The sequence below is a fragment of the Micromesistius poutassou genome, assembly GCF_964030765.1.
Source record: "Micromesistius poutassou genome assembly, chromosome: 19".
Classification (NCBI taxonomy): domain Eukaryota; kingdom Metazoa; phylum Chordata; class Actinopteri; order Gadiformes; family Gadidae; genus Micromesistius; species Micromesistius poutassou.
The window spans coordinates 4,853,986-4,878,894 of NC_140289.1; the positions used below are offsets into that span (position 1 = coordinate 4,853,986).

General features: G+C 44.4%; 1 protein-coding gene across 2 annotated transcripts; it reads right to left on the bottom strand.

Moving 5' to 3' along the window:
• Positions 1-236: 236 nt before the first annotated feature.
• hbs1l (HBS1-like translational GTPase) lies at positions 237-20,242 on the bottom strand. Of its 2 annotated transcripts, XM_084483955.1 has the most exons (18): positions 20,107-20,242; positions 19,440-19,505; positions 18,924-19,055; positions 18,266-18,520; positions 9,257-9,365; positions 8,762-9,009; positions 8,078-8,243; positions 7,545-7,662; positions 5,377-5,523; positions 4,886-4,960; positions 4,526-4,643; positions 3,823-3,891; positions 3,609-3,713; positions 3,249-3,339; positions 2,774-2,882; positions 2,330-2,430; positions 1,730-1,874; positions 237-1,371 (listed from the first exon to the last, which is right to left on the bottom strand). In XM_084483955.1, exons 1-18 carry the CDS (start codon positions 20,147-20,149, stop codon positions 1,360-1,362), a joined length of 2,109 nt encoding a protein of 702 aa, XP_084340081.1. In that variant the 5' UTR covers positions 20,150-20,242; the 3' UTR covers positions 237-1,359. The 2 variants fall into 2 exon arrangements, with proteins under 2 accessions (XP_084340081.1, XP_084340082.1); XM_084483956.1 differs by lacking the exons at positions 237-1,371; positions 1,730-1,874; positions 2,330-2,430; ... (9 more) ...; positions 8,762-9,009; positions 9,257-9,365 and adding an exon at positions 15,736-17,856.
• Positions 20,243-24,909: the final 4,667 nt, after the last annotated feature.

Below are 24,909 nucleotides of genomic sequence, written 5' to 3' on the forward strand. Positions count from 1 at the left end.
GATATTATGTAAGAGATGGCTAAAGTATTATTTAAGTATTAATAATTAATAGTATTAATAACTTCTTTATTCAAACAGGGACATATAGTGACAGGATCTGCTCTCCGCCTAACTATCAGTAAGTGTTGGTCAGCCCCACCAACTTCCTTTCCCCAGATGTCATTGCACCAATGTATATCTTGTGAAAATAACATATATAATAAAAAAAAATAAAACCACCAAATCTTTGTATTAGGTCATGTAACCTTTATTCACACCATCATCACCACCAGAGTTTGTTGTAACAAACTGCCTCTTCTGCCTCCACGGCCACCTCTGTTGAGAAATCAACACACACCTCGTCCTCTTGGAAACACATCGATGACGGAACTCCCTGATCAGTCACACGGGCTGCATTCATCAAGTTCAAATTAAAAAAACGCCTAATTATTGAATCATAGTCATGGCACCGCTAGCTTTTGCACTACAAAAAATAAACGGCCCGATTTGATCATAAAGTCTATCCATAAAAGATAGTCTTATATGGTCATTGAGGAGGAAAATAGAAATGTCTTACACTGCGATCCTGGTGGTCGGGATGACGCCTGAACTATCAAAATACAACGCACGGTTGTAAAAATTCAGTCGAGCGGCAACTGCCCAGACGTACAACCAGAAACCCTCGGGAAGGAGTCGCCATTTTGTTTTTGATCAAACAAAAAGCTAATAATAATAATAAAATATAAAAAAAAACATTGGCACAGTCTGATGGCCTTTGGGACTCGGGCTGTAGGATCTAATGGGAGAAAAAGCGGCTGAACATCGAGGCGCTTCCTTATCGTTTCTCCTGACATCCAGCAGTGGAGAGTCGAGCCGCTAAGTGTCTTGGTTTAGAGAACACTGGGAGACACGGGACGGTAGGCTTGTTTGAGGAGGAGAGAAAATAGAGGAGTTTGGGATCGGGGGGGTTGTTTTTTGTGGAGGTATAGCATTCGCTCTGCCACATCGGAGATATTCGTGCGGTGACGCAGCATGCGGTGTCGCAGCATGGATTGTTGCAGCGGTCTTCATCTGAATAGCTTAGGGTGTGTGTGTGTGTGTGTGTGTGTGTGTGTGTGTGTGTGTGTGTGTGTGTGTGTGTGTGTGTGTGTGTGTGTGTGTGTGTGTGTGTGTGTGTGTGTGTGTGTGTGTGTGTGTGTGTGTGTGTGTGTGTGTGTGTGAAGATGATGTCCAGCTGGCTGATGAGGGGACGGGTGTGAGGCTCAGAGGCTTCCGAGCAGAGAGCCTCTTGTAGTAAATTGCACTTTAACTCGTCTTTAAGGTCGCCGCGATGCGTCCACATCCGGCCTCCCCTGGCTGCTCCTGGTCCATTAGTGTCCCTCATTCTTTGATCTGCGTGGGGAATGGAAAATGAAAAACAATGACTAAGTACTACAATGACCTTTATTTCATATTAATAAAGATTTTCTTATTGAAAATGACCAGATACAGTATTTGATGTGAATCCGATTGCCTTCCAATGCGTTTGTGTCATGTTTAAACATCTTGAATAAGCTGCATTCCTACAGTGGTAGTGAGGTCTGCCATTTTGGGGCGTATGTGCATAGATAGGATATACTTTTAAGGAATCAGCACGTCTCATGATGCAGCGAGGAAGAGACTTGAGAGTATGGACAGCAGACACCATATAAACACAAGTTTCCTATTGAGCGGGAGCCCTTTGTATACATGAACTCCTCCAGAGCATTACCTCGGTGACCACCCCGGCCGCGATGGTGGAGCCCACGTAGCGTAGCATGAAGCGGCCCAGCTCCTTGTAGTCCTTGTAGAGCTCCAGGGCCACAGGCCTCTGTGTCTGGACCTCCACGATGGCGTTCATGCCCTTCACCAGGCACCTCGACGTGGGGGTGAGAGGAAATAAACACTGAGGCTTCTGCTGATGAAGGCCCCCGCCCTCCCCCATATACATAACATTGCATTACATCTATCCAACTTTAGCAATGAAATCCTTTTATTGGAGGTGGGCTGGTGAATGAGGGCCTTTTATTTATATTATTATTAATTATAGAAATTGCATTTCTACAATTGTTTTGCTAAGAGTATAAGGCTGGAGCCATCTGCGTCATAGGAAAGGTTTTCAAATGTTATCAGCATGGCAATTGCAGCTGCAAATAAGCAAGGGCTGATAGTTGTATTTACATTACAGTGATAAATAGTAACAATAATTTATTTTTGGGGTCATGAAAGGTTTTCCAGAATTGTGTTCTGTTTCAAAATGTTTTGTTAAAAATATGTTTAACAGTGAAATGTTAATCTATTTCTTCCTACACAGACAATCTCTAAAACTTACTTTGGTTTCTTTTTGAGAACTTCCCCGTTACTCTTGTGTAGGACACTAACAAGCTTCTTGATGGTGGCAGGCTCACTGACTGTCTGGTAATGCAGCAGCACCTTGTAAGGAACAAGTAAACACACATATAAACACACCTAGACCTCAGCAAACAAGACAAAAACCACTAACGCACACACACATGTGTGTGCGAAAATGTTTTGTACAGTAGTCAAAATGATCATGGTTATCAGTATTATCGCAGTATTTTCCAAATGTACTGAAAATGTGAAAAAAAGTACTAATACACTAAGATAATTTATAAAGATTCCAAAATCTCAACTTATATTTATTGTGAGTTCTTCAAAGCACTGGAATCAAACACGGTAACCGTTTCATCCATAGTGTGAGTATGTGTACGCATGTCCGTGTGTGCGTGCGTGTGTGCATGTGTGTGTGACTCACGGGGAAGCCCTTTGTGATGGGAACCTCTATGTTGAAGAGCAGGATTCGTGCTCTGAAGCGTGTGCAGGCTCTGATTGGCTCCCTGGGATCACAGAACACATAGCCCACACTGGGAGACGGGGGACACAACAGACAGTCAATGTAAACAACCATAAAACCATACCAAACCATAAAATCATAATGGATACACGTATGCACTTGGGTTTCTATTGGTTCAAGCACATATTAAGGACATATATTACTTTGTTGAGAAGAACTAGTCAGCAACAATAAAAAGTAAAATTAAATTTAAAGGAGAATATTTTTAAAGCATATTTGTGCAGCATATTTGCAGTTAGTCCAAAATGCATTTTTTGCTTTGATTGTCCTCAGTAAGTAGCTTTTTGTAGCAACTGCCAAATACTACTGACTTCCATTTGTCGTTTCTCAACTTATATTACCAACATGAAAACATGAATATGAGCGCTCGACTAACTTGATCTTAATGATGTCCATGCCCGTGACAGTGAGGTTGACGTGGTCTCCTGCTGCAGCCCAGTCCAGGGGCTCATCGTGGAGTGTGATGCCTGCGTGGGACAGACACATGAAAGTCACACAAGCTGCCACCAGGTGGCAGTGTTGTGCAACCAAATGCAACAAGACTCCCAATAACAATCAAAAACTGCATAGGCTTTACTTCGGACTGAGGTCATGTCCCCCAGCTGTGTGTGTGTGTGTGTGTGTGTGTGTGTGTGTGTGTGTGTGTGTGTGTGTGTGTGTGTGTGTGTGTGTGTGTGTGTGTGTGTGTGTGTGTGTGTGTGTGTGTGTGTGTGTGTGTGTGTGTGTGTGTGTGTACCTTTGACGGTGCATGTCTCGTTGGGAGGCATGGCAAGCATTCTGTCTCCAGTCTGAATGTAGCCCGCTTCAATCTTCCCTGTGACACAAAATCCTGACCCCTGATCTAGGAACAGCCAGGCACACCAAACAGTTATGAATAATACACACTTAAATACATATACAGTATATATATGAAAAATACATAGCAAGTTGCTGCATTTCATTTGGTTTACCTTTGTAGACATCGGAGACGCACAGTCTGAACGGCTTGTCCGTAGACCTCTGGGGCGGTTTGAAGGCATCTACGGTGAAACCAAACAAAGAAAAAGGGCGGGAGAAAGAGGAAGTCAGGCGTTCACCAGACCCTGGCGGTGGTGAATCACTTTCCCTGCAAATACATGATCACAAAGGGTCCGTCCTAGTGAGAGGAATCCAGCCACATCAGCACTTTGGATGGGAACAGTAGCACTGTCGTTGTTGTGTCTGGGACGATCATACAACATGGTTAAATTATATGGGGTCCGGACCATGTCTGCTTTCCAGCTTTGTTTGGGAAAGGTGCTGTTAAACGATGTTGTTAAATTCATATAAATCCATGGCCATGTGTCAATTATTGCGCAAACATGTAATTTCCTCAAAGTTGGACACCGTCGGCCCCAGTTTAACTGTATCGTAATCACAAACCTAGATCCAAATAAACTGGTCAAAGAGGCCGAGTTGATGATTAGAGTGGCTGAAGGTAAATCGACCAGAATGGATGTTGAGGGCCATTCCTGAGGACACCACAATCAAGAGATTGTGGTGTCCTCAGAGAACATTGTGATCGACACGGCATAATCAATGCTTCACATTTCAACCGATGACCAGACTGTGTAGACTTCAATACAGAGAGAGTCCAGCACAGCATTATTACAGTATTACAACAATCATCATTACCTATCTGTTCTAGCAGGCTGGGCCCAGAGTACCAGCAGGTGAGCTCTGCAACAGCACTCCTAGTGGTCAGGTTCTCTCCTGACAGGCCACTGGTCGGGACGAAGAAGACATCAGATTCCTGGAACAGAAGAGAGGAGTTAACAGATAACTCTGACCACACCCATACCAGGATCAAAGGCTGACAGTAGTAGTTGTAGTACTACGAGGGAGGGAGGAGGGGGGAGGTTGGTGGTGCTTTCTCTTTTGGAGCCTGATAAGGCCAATTGATTTACAGTCTGGCGGCGAGATGCAAGGGGTGCCATGGCATGGAGGGTTGTGCAACATCCTCGTAGGGTAGGGGGCCCCCAACTGCCAACTTACCTTGAAGCCCGCCTGCTTCAGGAAGTGACCAAGTTTGGCGATGATTTCCTGGAACCGATCCTGCTGCCAGCTCACCTATTGAACACGCATTGATCATAAAAAAAGAAAGAAAAGGGAGAAAACAAAACGGTAAAGTGGGGGTGAACTGAGTTCGGGTACTAAACTAAACAGAGATAAAAGTGTGTGTGAAGCGCATGCAGCTCAAGACAGTGCGGGGGGTGAGCAGCCTCGTTACACGTATTTGCAAGTGAGTGTGGGTCTCCAGGCAACAACGGTCGCCGAGCAAACAAGATCACATCACCCATTCGGCAGGACTCCCCGAGCCTGATGGCCCTCCGCTATCAGCCCCCCCATCGTCAGTTTGTCTAATGCAAATCCGGGGGGTGGGCTTCGGACCGGAGACAGAATGCTTGCCATGCCTCCCAATGAGACATGCACCGTCAAAGGTACACACACACACACACACACAGTGCTAAACTGCTCCGACTGACCTGGTCCATCTTGTTGACGGCCACGGCCAGCTGGGTGACGCCCAGGGAGCGCACCAGCAGGCCGTGCTCCCGGGTCTGACCGCCCGCCTCAAAGCCCGCCTCGAACTCGCCCCGGCTGGCGTCCACCACCAGCACGGCCACGTCCGCCTGGGGGACACACACACACACACACACACACACACACACACACACACACACACACACACACACACACACACACACACGGATGAATATATAAACAACTAAATAAATATGGTGGAATAGAGGAACTTTTAGCCCTACTTTCAACGGACTGGTGCGTTGAAAGTGAACATTGTTACTGCATACTTTTCACTCAGATGACATAGTACAGAGAATAAATTAAGTTAATAAGGTGCATGAGGTTCATATTAAAAAGCATCTTGATTGTTCCCCCTCCGAAAAAGCCCCAGAACAGGGTGGGGCTGGATGGTAAGTGTGAGGGGGTGGGGGTGGGTGTGGGTGTGTCGGGTGGGGGCGACACACCCTGGTTGTGTGTCATGAAAAGAGAAAGCAACAACGTGTGCTCGGTGCAATACCATTTGTGGGAGGACAAGTCATTTGAAGAAAAGCGAAATGACACCTGCAGCCAAAGAGGCAGGGTCTGAAGACACATACAGAAAGCACACATGCAGCAAAAAATCCCTTTTATGGTGGCCTGCACCCTGGACTACGGGGCGTGCTTGCAGAGCGGAGCTGGCTGAATTAGACATATTGTGGGAGGACAGGAATAAACTAGCCTTGGGACCAAACAAATCTCGCCAGCTCATGATTCATTGGCTCTGCAGGCTTCGCTCCCGTGCAACATCCGTTCTGCGTGGTACGAAATAGACTGTCCAATCATAACCGTTTATCCAACTTGAGGCGGGATGAATACGACGACGCTGCAGGCACGCCATAGAGGCACTTAGACGACAAAAGAGATGGCTGCCGCTGATGTAGTCTGTTGATGCCGGTATTGGGACAGTAATAACGGTATATTGGACGGTATATTTTCAGTAAAAGAAGAACAGGCGACTGCACTTAGAGCTTTTGTTGAAAATAAAGACGTAATTCTTTCCGTCGCTCAGTGCTGCGTCACCCGTTTCGTTGCTATGATTGCTTGTAGGCCTATCCAATTGCATCCAGACGCAGTTCGGATGGTGACACCCTTTGGAAATCAAAAATGAATGGAGAGCAATTCCAGACCAATTGCAGTTTGCAGTTCATCTGCCGATGGCAGGCTTGGAAGAAACAGCAAACAAAAAGGATTTGTGTGAAAGGTGACTTTGACTCATTTAGCCAAGTTGTATGACCTTATCAGTCACAGTGTATTTTGCTGCCGGCGATTTTGCTCTTCACGAATACGCCCTGTATGCTCTAACCCTGTGTATGACACAATCAATATTCACTTAAGGGTAAACCCCCACTAAGCAAACAGGTCAAACAAGTCACCTACTAAAAGTAACAGGCTGCTCATTTGGCCATACACTCCAATTCCGATTTATTTTCATTTCTGGTGATCCGTCATCCAGAAGTGTTTTGTTTTCTTATGTATTCATTTATTTATTAAAATATTTTGAATGGCGCTGGTGCTGCGGTGCAATTTCATTGAAACTTTGGACACATGAACTTTTTAGTTGAATGATCAAAGCAGTGGGTCTTTGTTTTCCAAATTGAGCACACAAAACGGTCCTGCCATACAGCTGCGTTATGACTTTCAAAACCCAATATGCCATCAATACCATATTAACCACAGAACAAGACCATCCCACGTGTGTTGTCCTGTCTGCCACACGACGATGCCCGACGCGGTTTTCCATGGCTCGTCTGGCGTGCGACCCAGGGATTCATCAATGCTCAGCCGCAACAGAGTCGACCTTGGACCGACAGTGGATCAGACAGACACGGCCTTCCCCCACACAGCATGTTGCAGTAGGGCTTTTTAAAGCGTTGTTCCAATGAAACTTGTGTTAACCAATTCAACCAAAATAAATGAAATGTCGTCATCACGACAGCCCTATTTAAAATGTCACACAGTGGCGCATCGCCACTATTAGGCTACATTGTTCGGGTGAACCGGTGTCAATATCATGTGATTACGGTAGATTAATTCACCGTTAGTCCCTTCTGATGACATACTGAATAGGAGTGTGATTGTTGGGGCGTACCTGAGCGGCCCCGGTGATCATGTTAGGGATGAAGTCTTTGTGGCCCGGCGCGTCCATCAGGGTCACAACCTTTGAGTCTGTCTCGAACTTAGTCATACCGACGTCCATCGTCACACCTCTGCAGCGACACAAATGCACGTAGAACAGTTCACACCACAGCTACTCCTCGCTAGTCAAGTACACTGAAAATACTGGAGAAAAATGGACAACCTTGGTCTTATAGCGCTTGTAGAAATTGGAATGCTAAATAAAAAACGATGAAAACACAGGTCCAGGATTTTGTTCACATAGGAGGACATGTGTGACAAATAGTAGTATACACACAAACCATTCCGATGCATGCAAGAATTAAAAATGTTTATTGTGTGCGTGTGCGTGCGTGCGCCTGTCTGCATGTGTGTGTTGGTGTGCATCTATCGGCCTGTCTTTCTGTCTGTGTGCGTCTGTCTGTCTATGTCTGACTGTGTGCTTCCGCTGGTGTGAATCCGTCTGTGTGCGACAGACTCAGCCTGTGTCTGTCCATGTCTGCGTACCTGTCCCTCTCCTCTCCGGTCTCATCGAGCACCCAGGCGTAGGCGAAGGAGGCCTTGCCGGCCTTCTTGGACTCCTGCTCATACTTGTGCATGGTGCGCTGGTTGACGTGGCCCAGCAGGAACAGCAGGTGGCCCATTAGGGTGCTCTTCCCCGCGTCCACGTGACCTGCAGGAGGGGGGGGGGGGGGATGGAGAGGGGGAGACCAAGGGACCCCGGATGTAGACGGGAGTGAAACTTTGTTTTTGTGCGTTTCTGTGTGTGCATGTGTTTGACTATGCGTCTTTCTGTTCTGGGAGAGGGGGGAGGTTTAGAGACTGAGACTAAAGGAAAGGTGTCGCATCTGCACTTAGACTCAAGATTCACTTTCTCGGTGCAGCTGAGAATGCCATCATCATGAAAATGAAATGCAATTTTTATTTACATGATCCCTCCTACTCTTAAGTGGCCGGTCCTGAATAATACACAGATGGACTCAAGAGATCTCATATCAATCAACACAGTGGCTCGATGTTCTCACTATGTTGTTTGTCAGCATATATATTCTCACACACACACACACACACAATTTTTACACGTCTTGTGTATCTTCTTGATTCTTCTGTGTTTATTAGGCCAATTCATCTATCCTTGTTTTCCAAAGGATAGATGCATGTGTGTGCGTGCGTATGCGCATTCCCACCCACCGATGACCACCAGGTTCAACAGAGGCTTGCCGCCCTGCCTCTTCTCCAGCTCCAACTTGATGTTTATCTGCTGCTTGGCCTTCCCGGGGGTACGGCCCGGGGTGGAGACGATGGAGTCGTCTCCTCCTCCTCCGCCTTTAGAGGGCGTCTCGGGCCGCTTGGACAGGGTCTCGGGCCCGGCTGGCATGCCCGGAGCCGGGCTGGCCCCTCGCCGCATGGAGGCGCCACTGACACCGTTCTCCTCTGTGCTGCGGGGAGAAACATGCCACCGCGCTTTCCGTTTAGCCAAAATGTGTTATACCCCAAATACATGTCCGCCCCGCTGTACTCTGAGATGACTGGGTGATTTGATCATATACTGGACATATATACATGTAAGTTTGTATAGCTGTAGTAAGGGACACCTGCTTATCTCAACATTGCATCCAACTTATACAGATGAAAGGAATAAAAATGAATGTTGTTGAATGTGTCATGAGTTAAAACACGGGGTACCTCGGGACATCGAAGCCCATCGTCTGCTTCTTCCCGGACACCGTCATGCGGGCCACCTTCGGTACCACCTCGGACTCCAGCTGGTTCTGAGTCGTACCTCTGCCTTTGGCTGAATCGGGAACAGAAAGACACAGATGCACTCTCACCGAACAACACATCAATCACACACCGCAGCAACAGACCATGTCTACAATGGTCCCTGGACAGCCAAGAACAAGGCAACCCTGTAATAAAACGCAAGGGATGTCGTTTGATCATGCCGAGGCATATGCAAATACACATTTTCTCTAATGGCCGCAGCTACAGCTACGTTGCTAGATAATGAAATAGCAAAGATATTCCCATAAACTCATGGATAATGTAGCCTTGTGAGTTCATCCAGATCTTGCACATTCTATTGCTCTCTGCGGATGGGACTCAATCCCGCTGAAAAGCCATTTCCAAAAATCTAAAACCGTTAGAATCTAAATCCTAAGTACTCGAGGATGAGTGGAGTTCGAGTTGATGACGAACAAGGTCTGCCAAATTAAAAACCGATCGTGCCCAAGGAAAGCGAAGCAATCAGAACTTAATATGCCAAATATACTTTTCTCAGATTAGAATGTTTTTGCATTACTTCCAACCAGATTCGGCAAGAGCAACGATGGATTGACTGATTGGCTGGACTCCTCTGAGCGACGCAAGGCCACAGCCATGTTTGAAAATCGATGACTTCCCAGCAAAGGTCAGACTAAAACTCCCTGCCAAATGAAAATATGATATAAGGAGGGTCTCTGAGGCTTGGGAAAATGACTAACAATCGATCCTACCTATTCATTTTAACCCTCAACCTTATCTGAGCCACCTGGTCTGTCTTTCTGTCTGTCTGGTCCGGGGCGGGTTACCGCTCCTGCTGTGTCATCGCTGTCCCGAACTGGTTGACAGATCCAGTCATAAACAGCCCACGACTGATTCATTTCGACTGGGCTGCTCGACCAAACCCTGTGCAAGCTGTGTGTATGTGTGTGTGTGTGTGTGCTGGGTTACATCCTGGCTCTGAAAGGGTTAATTTCAGAAGTGGCAGTTGCCCTCCCATCTCCTTGTATGTAGAGCAGCGTGTGACACAGCGTTTCGCAGGAGGATTCTTTTAAACGTGTGTGAGCTAGAAACCACTGCATTGTCGTTTATTGAACCTATACCGTGAGTGGTACCACAAACTCACTACATAATATAAAGAAAAAATACATCAATACATGAGTTTCCCCTTAGATAAATAGAGGCTGGATTATAAGGAAAAATGTATTATTGTCGATTGTCCGGTTAACAATGAGGATATAAATACATATATCTCTCGATATGCTTATGATTTAAAAGCTCCATTGTAAGTAGTTAAACTGAGGTAATTTAACTACACATTATTTTCTCTGCAATTTCAAAACGATAAAGTACATACTGCAGGGAGTAATACTGTAATGTTTATATATATATATATATATATATATATATATATATATATATATATATAAATAAAGAGAGAGAGAGAGAGAGAGAGAGAGAGAGAGAGAGAGAGAGAGAGAGAATATTAATGGACTTTCTCTAACCTAATTTTCTCAGAATGAGTCCTTCCAATCAGATACACACATAATGACACACAGAATGAATCACAAAGCTCACAACAACCCATATAGCTGTAAACTCGGGGTAAGGCATCCGAAACATGTTAGCAGGCATTTCCACTAAGCTGCACCTCAGAAAAAAATATAAAACCTGGAGGGAAATGGAGGGGAAATCCCTATAAGATGTCATGGTATTGAGCTCCATCTTGACCGACTACTAGAAATAAGACCATGCCAGTAATTCAATTGAAACCCAAGTTTCACTTTTGATTTGGGTCACAAATGTATGTTTTGAATTTGTAGTGAAGGCTATTACTTCCATATGGTTTGCTTGTTTAATTATTTCACACTTTGAAATGGTTCTAGATCTGTAACAACAAAATTATGTGTTTGTTCACCACTTGAACTATCGTAACTGGGTCTTTATTAGGATATGTGTACACCCAGGTACAGTTGCTTTAATGTGTCTTGATGAATTTTAATTAACTAGTGTCTCTTGGATTAGGTATTATAAGATTAGATATCTTTCCAGGTTGGGTACAGCATGTTGGACATCTGTGCAAAATGGTGATGGTCAACTAAACGTATTACATCTGTAGACATCTGTAGGGGTGTTCATGGAGCTGTTTTCTGCACGACTCACATGTTATAACCTAGCTTTTTCAGCTGGGAATTCAAGATATGATGATCGTTAGGATCACATCAATGAGTCAAAACAGCCAACACAATAATTGCCACAAAAAATAGCACAACCCCAAATCATCAAATGAAGGATAAAAACTATCTTTAATAATAAAAATAATAATAAAAAAAGAAAGCTTGCACCAGTGGTATGCTCTTCCAGACAATACTGTGACCTGGGGTAAAACAGACTTCTTACTGTTTCTTGTTTTTTAAACTGCCACATATGTCCCAAACAGCAGCACTTCATCGTTCTACAAACACAACTGACTGATCATTTGACGGGGCTGCCTCGGGGGCAGCAGTTTGCTGGGGAAAGTGGGAAGGACAAAGGGAAAGTGAGTGGGGTGGGCGTATGATGGGGAAAAACCATTGTGGAAAAACCGGGTACTGGGACGGCCCACTCCAGGATGTGGCGTGAAAGGCAGGTAAACTGGTCGCAGCCTAACCATCCAGGATTTCAGCCAGGGGACCCTAGGTGGAGTGGATGATTCACCTGCACGCCTTGGCCCCAGGGCTCAACTGAGCACAGGATGGATGAAGGACTCAACCCAGGATATGCAAATACCCCCCCACCCACCCCCTGCACCCCCTCACCTTTCTCCACCCCCACCTGCACCCCCCCCCCACACACACACATACACACACACACCATCCCCCAATATGTACACAAGGTGAACACGCAAGCCTAAGGTAACAAGAGAAGTGGGGTTTAAAAACAGAACACAGGACTGCCTTGTGCCTTCAAGAGGTGCTGGGAAAGATGAGGTGGAAGATAAGGGATGGATTCAAAAAGAGACGAGAGTGCAGTGGAAAGAGGGATAACCAAGAGTCAGAACTCAACTGACTGAGTAAAACAGTGTTGGAATCAGGATGCAAATTATTAATTGTACATCTGGTGAAGGAAGTGGAATGTGTAGTGAGTCACTAAGAATGGTGTTGTTTCAATCATACCCCGACCAGTGTCGGCCACTGTGACTAATGTAGGCTAATTCTTTCAAACAGTGCATTGAGAAAATTACTTTTAGATTAGGCCTAAGCTGTTGATGTATGCTGTTACTTTCTTAAGTAATACATTGTGGAAATTATACAATTTCACCTCAAAAAATGGAGTTCAACAAAACACAGGGACTCCTTGTCAAGTAATTCAGGTTGTAACTAAATTGCAAAAAACTAAAACATAACAATTTCAGAAGTAATTGTGGTGAGCACTGAGCTGCTTGCTGAAAATAAGTTTTTAGCACCTGGTTAATTGGACATACTGTATATTGTAGAGTGATACAAAGTAATACTGTCATTTAATGGTGGTTGAAAGGGTGATTGTTGTTCCTTGGGTGTTCTGCACAGTTGCCACTGTTCTGGAAGGGTTGCGAGGGTGTTCTTGTTGGTTTTCTATGCTGTTCTCGGTGGTTGATAGGGTGTTCTAGGTGGTTTCTATTGTGCTCTAGATGGTTTATATGGTGTTCTAGGTGGTTGCTAGGGTGAACTAGGTGGATGCTGGGGTTACTTGGTGGTTGCTAGTGTGAACTGGGTGATTACAAGGGTGTTCTGAATGGTTGCAACGTTGTTCTATATGGTATATTTTAGGGATGCACCAATACCACATTATTGTTTTTTAAACAACAGTAGTTAAAGGTCCCATGGCATGAAAATGTCACTTTATGAGGTTTTCTAACATTAAGTTGAGTTTCACTAGCCTCCCTATGGTCCCCCAGTAGCTAAAAATTGCATTAGGTATAAACCAAGAAGTAGCTATCCTACTCCGCCTTTGAAAAAAAGATCGCTGAAACGCTTCGATTTGGCTTCCGGCCCCATATGACGTCATACGGTGCCATGTTACCTCCCCTTTCTCTGCTTGGCCCGCCCAGAGAATTTGGCCCAACAATGAGACAATGAGCTAGGACCGTGCAAGCGCCACATGTGTGTGTGTGAATACACACACTGTAATGCAAGTGTTCTTTGATATTTGGATAACCATTCTGCTGTTGGTGTTATGGCGCATAACACGCAACACAATAACGCAAGCTTGCATAAGGCTCCCATTTGGTGAAAAGACTAGACTGCGTCGGGTTGGTTGAGAAGGAATTGGGAACCACGACATGGAGGAGAAAAGGATTGTTGCCCAGGATTGTCCGTCGGAGCCGGGCAGCCCCGGGGGCGGCCAGCGTTCAGCACGCAGCCCCGGGGGCGGCCAGCGGGGCTCTGACAACCGCTGCCGTGGCAGCGGGGCTGGGCGGGCAGCCCCGGGGGTGGCCAGCGGGGCCCCGAGGAACCGCTGCCGTGGCAGCGGGGCTGGGCGGGCACCCCCGGGGACGGGCAGCCCCGGGGGTGGCCAGCGGGGCTCCGACGGACCGCTGCCATGGCAGCGGGGCTGGGCGGAGCGCACTTTGTGGGACTGGCTTGTAGTGGCTGTAACTCTGCACCAAGGCTGAATTTCTTGAACGTCTTCAAGTACTGTATTAGGGGCCCACTAATACCTATATTAAAGCATCCATAAAATAGCATGCCATGGGACCTTTAAGATTTGGTACAGGTATCGGCTTAGACTGAGCTTCACCATCCACTAGGGTGGTGGTTGCTAGGGTGTTCTTGGTTTAAAGTTGAGTCAATTAAAAAGTATAAATTATTGTTTTTGAGTCATTGTATAAACGTTTGATAGTAAGGTAGTAAGTACAATATATTTAAAATAATACAACTATATTATATATATAGTTGTATTATTGTTGTATAAAGTATGAAGGAGGAGAGTATGAAGTACTTAATGATAAAATAATACACATATCCCAATGAACCAATAGCCTATTCTTTTACCCAATTTATATCCAATTAATTAATATTTACATTATATGTGGTTAAAAAAAATATGCCAGAGATACATTTCCCTCCTGGCTTTTGAATTCAGTGGAAGGTACCATTCCACCACAAAGAATCAGTATTGTGCAACTCCAAAACCTTCTCCGGCCAGTCTCTGAGTAGAAGCGATGTGAGTTTTTTCCAATGTCTGCCCCAGAACGCACAAAAAGGATGCCTTGCAAAGAAGATACTGTGCAGAAAACCAAATGATTTGATCTTCACAAGCTGAGAGTCATGACGCTATCTTTCCTACGTAGGTGGTGTCAGCCAGAGTAAGAGTCAAGTGATTGGCTGTTGAACAAAGCAATGTGTACGGTGTGACATTTTTCCCCATAATTCAGACTTCCTGCACAAACCCACAGTCACTCAGCTGCAACGAGCAGGCCAAGGTGTTGACTGGACGGACACACACACACACACACACACACACAGTTTATTTTACCATTTCAACACTGTGGTTTTTAAAAACTGGTCGTATATTGACAAAAAATGTGTCACCAAGGTCCCACGACAACATGCCGCCATTGAGCACGCAGTTGTGTAATCCACTTCCAAACATCATCATGAGACGCTGTCTGAAAGAACAGACAAATCCTCACACCCCAGGCTTGCCGTCTCCTCACCCCGACTGCAAGTATAGTATTATCCATTATCCTCATTCCTCGCCAAAAGGATGATCACCCTCAGGGTCCATGCTGCTCACCTTTCTGCAGAAGGTGTAACGTCTACACACACATACACACACCCGTTGCCACTCCATTGGCACGCATATATTAAGGCAAGTGATGCTAGGGTTGGTGGGATGGTATTGGCATACACAATACAAGAGGAAAATAAGCATTAAGACGATCAGACGATCAGAGAACTGCCAAGCGCAGGCTTCAGCATCCACTTTCTATGTACATAGAGCTCACATGTTGATGTGAACACTAAGGGTACATTTCACCGGTGATGTGCAGAGGTTCAGAGACTGTAGCTGGTCTGAAACCCTAAGGTGGGAAATACTGAATTTACAGTACCCTCTAAAGGTGATTAGTAATAGTAATAGTAGTAGTATTAGTAGCAGTAACCACACCAATCTAAATTACACAAAGACTACACAAAGGAGTCCAGTGCATGTTTGTAAAACACACACAATCACACAAACTCGCTCTCTCGCAAGCACCCGCACAACGACCCACACAGCCAGAGATTGTAGGTTATATAAATGATGTCATCTTTGAAATTGAAAAAACAAGCACTTCCTGCACTCTTCATCCAACCACTCCCCACGTCAACATAGCTCTTAAAAAAAGGATGTTTCATACATTCAAGGTTACATTTTTATTAGTGATTAATACAGAAAAAAATTAAAATTATTATGGTAAAATGTAAAACTTGCATTACACAACTGTTTAATACTGAGTTTTTTGTCTGTGTGTGCATATGTGTTGCATATGGGAAACTCTACAGGTGTTCTGTGCACCACAATGTCTCTCCATGAACCAGAAAAAGTAAAAACCAGAACAATGGTTAACTGATCCATATTCCAAAAGCTGGTTCACACCTGCGAATAAATCAACCCCTTTTTGAGGGAGATGCACACAGCCGCTTCATTGAACTACAATGTAAAAAAAACAAAAAGTAGTGCAGTTTAAGAAACTATCATGCCAGAAACTATAAAGAGATCGGCCTACATTACAAGGACTTAAAAAAGTAAAATTCTCGATTAAAATTAAACAACTGTTTACAAATACAAAAATAGACCTCAGTTAAAAAAGCATGTAACAAAAAAGTAAATCCATAATTGCTGTGTAGTAAATATAATTTGGTAGAAATGCTTGGAATTATTATTTGTAAGTCACTCTGCCGCCAAAAGTGATTTGAGATTTGTGTTTGAAACTTATTGGGTTGCCTTGATTCACATGTTCGGGTGAGGCCACAAGTAGCTTCAAGTTCATTTACTCCATTCATGCTAAATCTACCTGGTAAAAGCCTTCTTCTGATTGGCTCTGACAAGGTCATCAGGGGAGGGTGTGTCAAAACAAAAGGGCTCGATCGGGGAGAGTTGGTCCTGATGGTCTTCAGCTATGGCCGGCTCGGAGTGTGAGCTGCACAGGAGAGCCTGGTAGTAGTTATCTTTACGCTGGCTGACCCTCCCCAGCCTGTGCTTGCCCCTCCTCCAGCCAGCAGTTCTGACGGAAAGACTTACGGCAAATACAGAAGGTCTTGCAAAAACCGACGGCTTCAATTGTAATGCATTGGAAAAAGGCAAGGGCGAGTGGTGGCCATGGTGAGCAGCACCCATGCCACGCGACTGGGCGATGAGAGCGCTCAGGTCTATCTTCTGACCGGACTTAGGAGTATTTTTGCTTGGTTTGAGTTGCATGGTGTAGGGTTTACGTTGGGTTGTCCTGGTTTCCCTCAGACCTCCAGGTAACCCAACGTCTTCCTCACACATTTCCTTTGGTTTGAGCAGTGAGTGGAGAGAGTATTCTGAAGGGTTGGAGCTGGCCGAGCTGGTGACTCTGTGTTGAGCGGCTAACTGGAACAGAGAGGGTGTCTGGGATTCTGACTGCTGTTGAATGGTTTTCACTGTTGATTCAGTGCCACTCAATGTAGACAGAGACGGGGCTAGACCTAGGGCCGACAGTGAAGGCAGCCCGCCTACACCTAGGGAACCAGTGTTTGTTGAGTTACACAGAGTAAGACTGGGCTTGCACTCTTTTGACATCGAGCAAATGTTGTCCTTGTTTTGGTGCAAGGAGGCAAGCTGAGATAGTGATAGCATCGGTTTTGCTTCCACTATACCCTGTGGGAATGCAGCGGCCCCAGTGCTATGGGCACCGGAAAGGGAGCTGTACAAGGATGGGCTTTGGTGTGAGTGTTCCTGGATGAGATCAGCCAATGAGGGGCTTCCTTTAGGATGCTGCACACTGCTTTGAGATCCAATTTCCATTGACCGGCTACTCTGCAGGACGGAGCTGAGACTGCCAAAGCCAGGAGGAGGACCACTCAGAGCAACACTTGCACTCGAAACTTCAGAATAACCTAAACTCAAACTGCCCAACGAGGCTGTAAGGTGTGAGGGCGCAGGAGGGGCGGGTTGGGCTGAGATTTGACACAATGCAGGCATCTGCATCAACGCCAATGAGAGACCAGCCTGGGGCACAGAGCATGGCGCTCCACCGAGGAGAGCACCTAATGGAGATGGGCCCAAACTCTGCCTTGGATGAACCATTCCCAACGACTGACCCTTTTGCTCATGTTCAGACATGAGCTGAGCCAGACTGGAACCACCGCAAGTACTTGACCCAAAGCCTTGCTTTGAAAGGTTCTGCCTTTCAGAGCAGCGGACCACTGGAGCACATTTAAACTGGGCTTGGAGGTCACATAAATTAAGTGTCCCGGCTTGCATGCATGTCTTTGTTTGTGCGGTGGTGTTCATGGCGGTGTCTGTTGTGGATGTTTTGGATGAATAAAAGCAAGCTCCTTACCTTACGAATGCCAATCGCAGTTGACAAATGAGCAGAGAACAGGTGAAAGTGGGGCCCGCAGAAAGGACATAACAAGTGGGGGAGAGGGAGACAACAGGCATTTTGTTAAAAATTTGAAATTGAAAAAGCATAGGTGATACAAAATATTACTGATTACCATCCCTTCTGTAAGGAGGATGCTATAATTTGATCTTAACTTGAGCAAATATCTAAAAAGCTGTTGCAAACATTGTAATTTACATAAAACAATCAAAAGTTAAGATGGACAATAAACCTCAATGGCTGGAATCAAATATATATATATATATATATATATATATATACATACATATATATACATATACATACACACACACACACAGATACACATACATACATATATGTGTGACCTGCTCCAGCTGTACCTTTCTCTGGTCTTGGTGCAGCCGAACCCTCTGGATTAGTTCTTTGTGTTGCTGGGGGCTTCTCCTCCTGGGCTTGTGATTCTGGTACTGTTTTGTGATTGGTGGTTTTAGAAGAGGTGCTATCTCCAGACAGCACCGCGTCGAGTGACTTCTGAGGGTCGAAGCCGAACCGCAGGGCGGTCCGGGTCAGAACCGAATCTGGGACAGTGTCTCCAAGGACAGCCCGCATTTGGTCCAGACAAGAGAAAAGCTTGGCTGCAGAAACATAATTACATTTAGTATGCAGTAGAATTTGAATTATTGAAGACTAAAACTGTTGGCCCCCAATCAACCATTGGTCGTGGATGTTTTCTCATGAAGCTATACAATAGTACATTCTATGGGATAAGATTTATCTTTCTCTGTTGCGGCTATTTTTACAAAGAAATGAATAGTGATATCCTGATTTACAGGTTGCTAGTCTAGTTTTACATTGCAATTCAGTTCATGATTATTCCTTATAGGGCTTGTACATTGTGACGTCCCATCGCAATGACTGCCTTGTTTAGTTATTTGTCATTATAGGGAGACATTTTTGTGTTTGAATCTGCCACAGCTGATATAAAAGCCCTATTCCTAAGTAATCCTTGTTGCCCAGCCATACTTCAAAATAAGTCACCTTGTTCGAGAGGGTCGAGGCTGGGACTGACAGTAGGGGACATGGGAACCTCTTCTTCCTCTTCAAAGCCCTCCTCCACAGGCTCCACATTGGGTATTTGCCTCTCCTGCCGGGAGTAGATAAACTGTGCCGCTGGGGATGCGAGAAACCTCACAAATCACTTGGCTGGATGTATGTTAGCAATGTACATTGCATTTAAAACAGACAAGTCCTGTTTTTCTTTATACATTTGAGCCTGGTTATTTATTTTTTACAAAAATCTAACACAACTTATTTTAAGGCACAGTTTGATTGTACATATTGTTGTCGGACTAGAAGGCAATAAAAGTTTAAATAAGGAATTATTATACTCAAACAATAATACATTTTACAATTTCCCAAACAATTCATGAATCATCAGGCATTATTTTCACCGTACAGGTCACATACGTGGTAAGACTGATACATGGAGGAAGTGAAATGTATGGGGGAGAAAGTGAAATGCATGGGGGTTAAACTACACTTGTGGACACCAACCTGTTGCTGGTGAAATGCAGTAGTCATCGTCAACAGACTGTCCATACACGTCATCATCGTCTAAGTCTGTGGATAAACATAAATATAAGTCAAGGGTCCTCTCCCCAATGGGTGCTCCGGTCCGTATAGAGATGAGTTAACCAGCTTCTAGCTACAAAAAAGATTACTTTATTGTGAGTGACAGCTGTCATTTCGCCTCATCAGCAATAACAGAAAGAGCACGCACTAAAAGCAGCTTGCCTGGCTTAGCTTGTTAAATGGTGAAACGAATTAAAAGGAAGCTGTACAAGAAGCCGGTAAACGTGCTGATACATTGAGGGGTGTACATAGAGTCACCCCGTTATGTTATTATATCTGAGAATAAATAAGAGGAACAACCAAGCTGACATGGGCTGAAATATGTCTAAGTAAAGTTAACCTTGGTGAAAGTTTATCGTCATCCAAACACAAAAACCTGACAGGTTCATAACACGCAAGTGTTTGCATGTATCTATCTGTAACAAGAAAATAGGTGTCAGGCGCCACTTGACCAATATCCTATTATGATGCAGGCTAAGTTAGCAGCCACAGCTAGTTACCCGAGCTGTTGGCGCTAACGCGTTTAGCGCTTTGAGGCCTTGTTTACTTTTCGAAACTGAAATACAACGTTACAGTCCAAATTGTCTACCTTCGTCGTAGTTGTAACCTCGGACATTTCTGTGCCGAGACATTTTGCTTTATGTCGTCTGTGAGCCTTAATGTGTTTCGGGTAAAAGAGTATTGCAATGTGTCGTGTTTCACTCTCCGTCTGCCATTGCAATGTGAACGTGTGTAGCACTGCGCCGACTCAGAAGCGCCCGAAATTCTGCATCGTGGTCAGATCCCAGATCAGTGTTCCTACAACAGAGTCAGTTTTAGAGCGGCAGGAAAAGAGCGATACTGATCTGAAACCTGTTAAAGACTCACATACGGGACGCAAAGGAATTGAATTGGATCGTGTATAAAATTGTATTGACACACATAAACTTTGAGTAAGTGCAGTGTTATTTGTTATAAGGAATTGTGTAGAATATTATACATTAGCTAAATTAGACACTGTTTAATTCACCACTATAACGTGTGTGCACAACACTTTTCAGGTGCACTTGGGCTCAGTTTATGGACTGAAATCCCCAAATATTAGTACCGGGATTAGAAAGACAAAGCTATGTTTCTCAGTAAAGTGATTGCAATGATATGTCTATTAAAATAAATAACTTGACACTCATACCTATTCACAGAGGTAAACAGCCCTCAGACACACTGATATAAATACTACACGCAAACGCACGCGCACGCACACACGCCCGCACGCACGCACACACACGCACACGCACACACACAGATACAAAAGCAGTTTTGTACTGTGTACCTTTGTTTGTGCACACCAGCAGAAATCGTAGCACTTATGCCGTGATTATTCTTACACTAATGTATTTTACGTTCTTTAGCTTAACATCTCTGACTCACACACTCTCCAATCAAAACACAATTAATTACATACTACCACGTGTGCGTGTGTGTGAGTGAATGCGGTGTGCGTGCATGTGAATCTTTTGAAAAGGGTTTGGACTTGGGTTGTCTCAATCACATCACTGTTGAAAAATATGATACTGCCTGCAATGGTACAGTTACAGTAAAAAAGAGTGACATATCTGCATCGATATGAAACATGAGGTTTGGTGTGTCTCCCCTCTCTAAAAATAGACTCGTAATGAAAGACAGCTGCTTAGGTAATTCTAAAGAGCTTTTCATTGGAATGGCTCATATTGCAGGTGGCGGTTTGATGCGGTGATGCTTCGATTGAGGAAGGTCTGTAAGCAAGAGAAAGGTGGAACAACAGAGAGAAAGAAAGAGAAAGGTTTACCTCACACTTAAGTTGCCACTTGACGCGTGTTTGTGTGTGCACGCACGCACGCAGGCATTTTTTGTGGAGGTCTCCCATCGAAAGGCCCCCCCTGCTGAAGTTCCACTTCCTGCATTTTGATGTTTTACACACCTTTAGGCTTTAGATGTTTGCATTGCAAAAGCAACACACACACACACACACACACACACACACACACACACACACAGAAACATTGCATGGCAGTCACACAGGTGAGAGAGACATCTTTGCATCGCTTAAATGTTTCAAGGGCATTTTATAGGCAGTATGTCACTCGCACCCAAGTATAAAAGCTCATACAGCTGTCGGCTGCAAGGCTAAAAAAAGGCTTCTTTCTTTGTTGCTGTTTTTTTGAAATTATTTTTGCTCCTTACTTATAATACTATATCTGTGGTTTCAAGCTCAAAATTTTAATAGCTCATCATACAGATCTTTTTGACCAATCACCATTTTGGTACTTTGGTGAAGACTTTATACGAATGTCCAAAGTCTTCTTCAACCTGCCGTCCTGCCATGCCTCATGTCTTTGTGACATGTCTCGCATATGACAACCGTAGAAGTGTTCCTAGGTTGAGGTGCAACTTTCACACATGTTCACATAATCCGAGGGTTATGTTCCTGCGACAGTCACTTTGCTAAAGCTGTGCGAGCGATAAAGTCAGGCGGATTACCAATTAGAGCCGATGAGTCTGGATTCCTGAAATGAAACTGAATGAGGAGCAACATAAAGGATGCAACAGATGGGTGGACAGATTGGGTACAGTGGCTGAACGGATCAGGGGCCCACGTGTAGGTTGTTTATGGGGTTTGTATGAAACAGATTGCAAGATAAACACACAAAAACCTATACGATTAATGCCATTTTTACAACATGTGCTCACCTCCCACGAATACACACATGCAAACACACACTGACGCACACACACCGACGCACACACTAGCATGCACAAACACATACACACTGGTACGCACACACACAGACACAGACACACACACACACACACACACACACACACACACACACACACACACACACACACTACAAAATTGGGTTGGAATTGGTAGCTGTGGACATTCAGTAATAGAAAGGGACTGCAATCTGTCCACAGCAGTGTGTGGATTGGAAAACAAAACTAATCCTGGCAGGATTCTGGGGTAACTTAAAGCTACCGTGCATGTGGTTGAGGGAAAAAGGGTTGGCAGTGGGTATGAGGTAATGCTTTGCATAATTTGCCAAGGGCTCCACGTATGGCTGCAGTCACAGGCACACACCTTCAGAGAAAATGCAAAGCACAGCCTCCAGCATCTTTGGTTGGATGGGATGATGAGCAACTCCACCAGAGGAAGAACCACGGTACCACTAAATGTGAGAATATTTAAATATATATATATTGAATATTTGAAGTTTCTGTTAAAAACTGTATTCGCTTTTTTGGAGTACTTCATTAATTAATTCATTAATTTAAAAGTCAGTGGGAAATGGACTGTGGGGACTTTTTCTTTTACTAAATGTTGCATAACAATCTAGATGAATATGATTAGCCTGTATAATTGTAATGCCTAAAAATGTGCATTGTAATAAAGTAAAGGTTAAAGTCCCATACACACATTCATACATTCATTCATTCATACACGGTGAATGATTTGGTCATTTTCCCTTGATACAGGCCACAAACACACACACACACACACACACACACACACACACACACACACACACACACACACACACACACAGAAACACAAAGCCAACAAAACACACACACACACACACACACAAAACAAACAATTTACACACAAAAGTGACAATACACATCTGTTTGGACTCTCAAATAATGCATTTGAAAGCATGGTGGGATGATATCTCTAGCCCTGGGGGCCATCATTAAAAATCATTCAAATGAACCAACCTGTGCACACAATGCTTTGCAAAGGGGCAGCCATCATAGTACTTATCCTTAACCTGTCCAATCGTGCCCATGCAAATGTTCACAGGTCCCAGTCAATGGAAGAGGGGCTCTCTCCGCGACTTACTACAGGATATTTGCATGGTTGCCTTCCTTTAATTTAGATTTAGCTATCTACATCTTAGCTAGCTAAGATGTACTTCTACTTTGACCCTTAATAGAAGGGAACGATCATACTATGTTAAAGGAGCAATATGGTACCAGGCAATACACATTAACACTCACACACACACAAACATGCACACACACACACACACACACACACACACACACACACACACACACACAAACACACACACACACACACACACACACACACAAACACATGTGTGCACACACACGCACACACACATGAAAGAGAGCTCAATGGAGTTGTTTAGGAATACACAAATACCCACACAGAGAAAAGCTAATATTATATTCATTTATATTTCATTCAATTTGATTATCTTAATACATAATAGTAGATCATATATTATTTATTTTCTGTTACGTTCTGAAATAAATGCAATTTAATCGTATAGGCGTACCACATTCCTTCAAACAATTAAATGTAATGGCATCATGTGTATTTGTTTTCTTGATGTTGTGTTTGGGGCCTACCTATTCGATTTGATTGTTTTTAATAGTACATTTTAAAAACTAGATTTGGTGGGAAGCCAACATCTAGGCAGTGGGCAAATAGTCTTAGTCTGAAAAGTGTCATGGTCAAATGCTCAGCATCCAGAAAAATAGCGAAACATGGATTGGGGTCATTGTTGGTTATTGTGTGCGTGCGAGTGCGTGTGCGCGGGCGCTCACCACCTCAACATGCCGCCAAGATGACTGCGCCGAGACAATGGCCCGGGCTAGGGTGATGGTAATTATACATGACCGGGACAATACGGTCGCGTATGGAGGAACTAATACAATGAGAAGACACTTTCAAGCAAAACTAAAACGACTATGTCCATCTCCAGTAACCTATAAAAGGAAAAGAAAGAACGATGTTATTGGCGGAGGCATTTCGGACTTGAGAAGAGGAATTTGCTGTGGGCCTAAATGTACACTTTTGAACCAAATTAAATACATACAGGCCATGTGCGTTCACAGATAGAAAGCTATTTTCATTTTGTTTGATTTTAACCTAAAACGTGATGTGAAAATAAAGTAAAAGGGAAAGCTCGTTTTAGTCTGGTCTACGGAATAACACGCACAAGTGTGTGTTATCGTCATAGATATGAGGGAGCGCTCGAGACGAGCCGCACTTTTATCTCTCTCCAACATCTGTTTCTACAACACCAGGCATCCCGTTCAGGTACATTGGAGGATGGCAGCTTCACTCTGGATTACCCCTCTGGGGGAAAAAAGAAAAACATTGGAAAGTCCTTTATGATGAACGGTTGTTACAATCTACCTCTATCCTTCTGTTTATCTCAAAGAATAGGCTTCCATTAAACTTGTTTAGTTTAGCGCGCAGACGGCGAGAATACGCGCCTTTGGAAAGCGGCCGTGTCAGCTCGGGTCTAGAGCGCATGCGCCGCCAGGACTCAATTCGGGGCGGCGGCAATTCTGCAAATTAAGCGGGAGAGGGGAGGAGCTCATATGTAGTGTCCCC

Coding starts and splice junctions, on each gene's coding strand:
- hbs1l (XM_084483955.1), bottom strand. CDS start 20,149: ATGTCTCGGCACAGAAATGTCCGAGGTTACAACTACGACGAAG. Junction 4,961..5,376: donor CCGTCAACAAGATGGACCAG/GTCAGTCGGAGC, acceptor CGTGTTCAATAG/GTGAGCTGGCAGCAGGATCG. Junction 1,875..2,329: donor GTTCTCAAAAAGAAACCAAA/GTAAGTTTTAGA, acceptor CCCCACGTCGAG/GTGCCTGGTGAAGGGCATGA.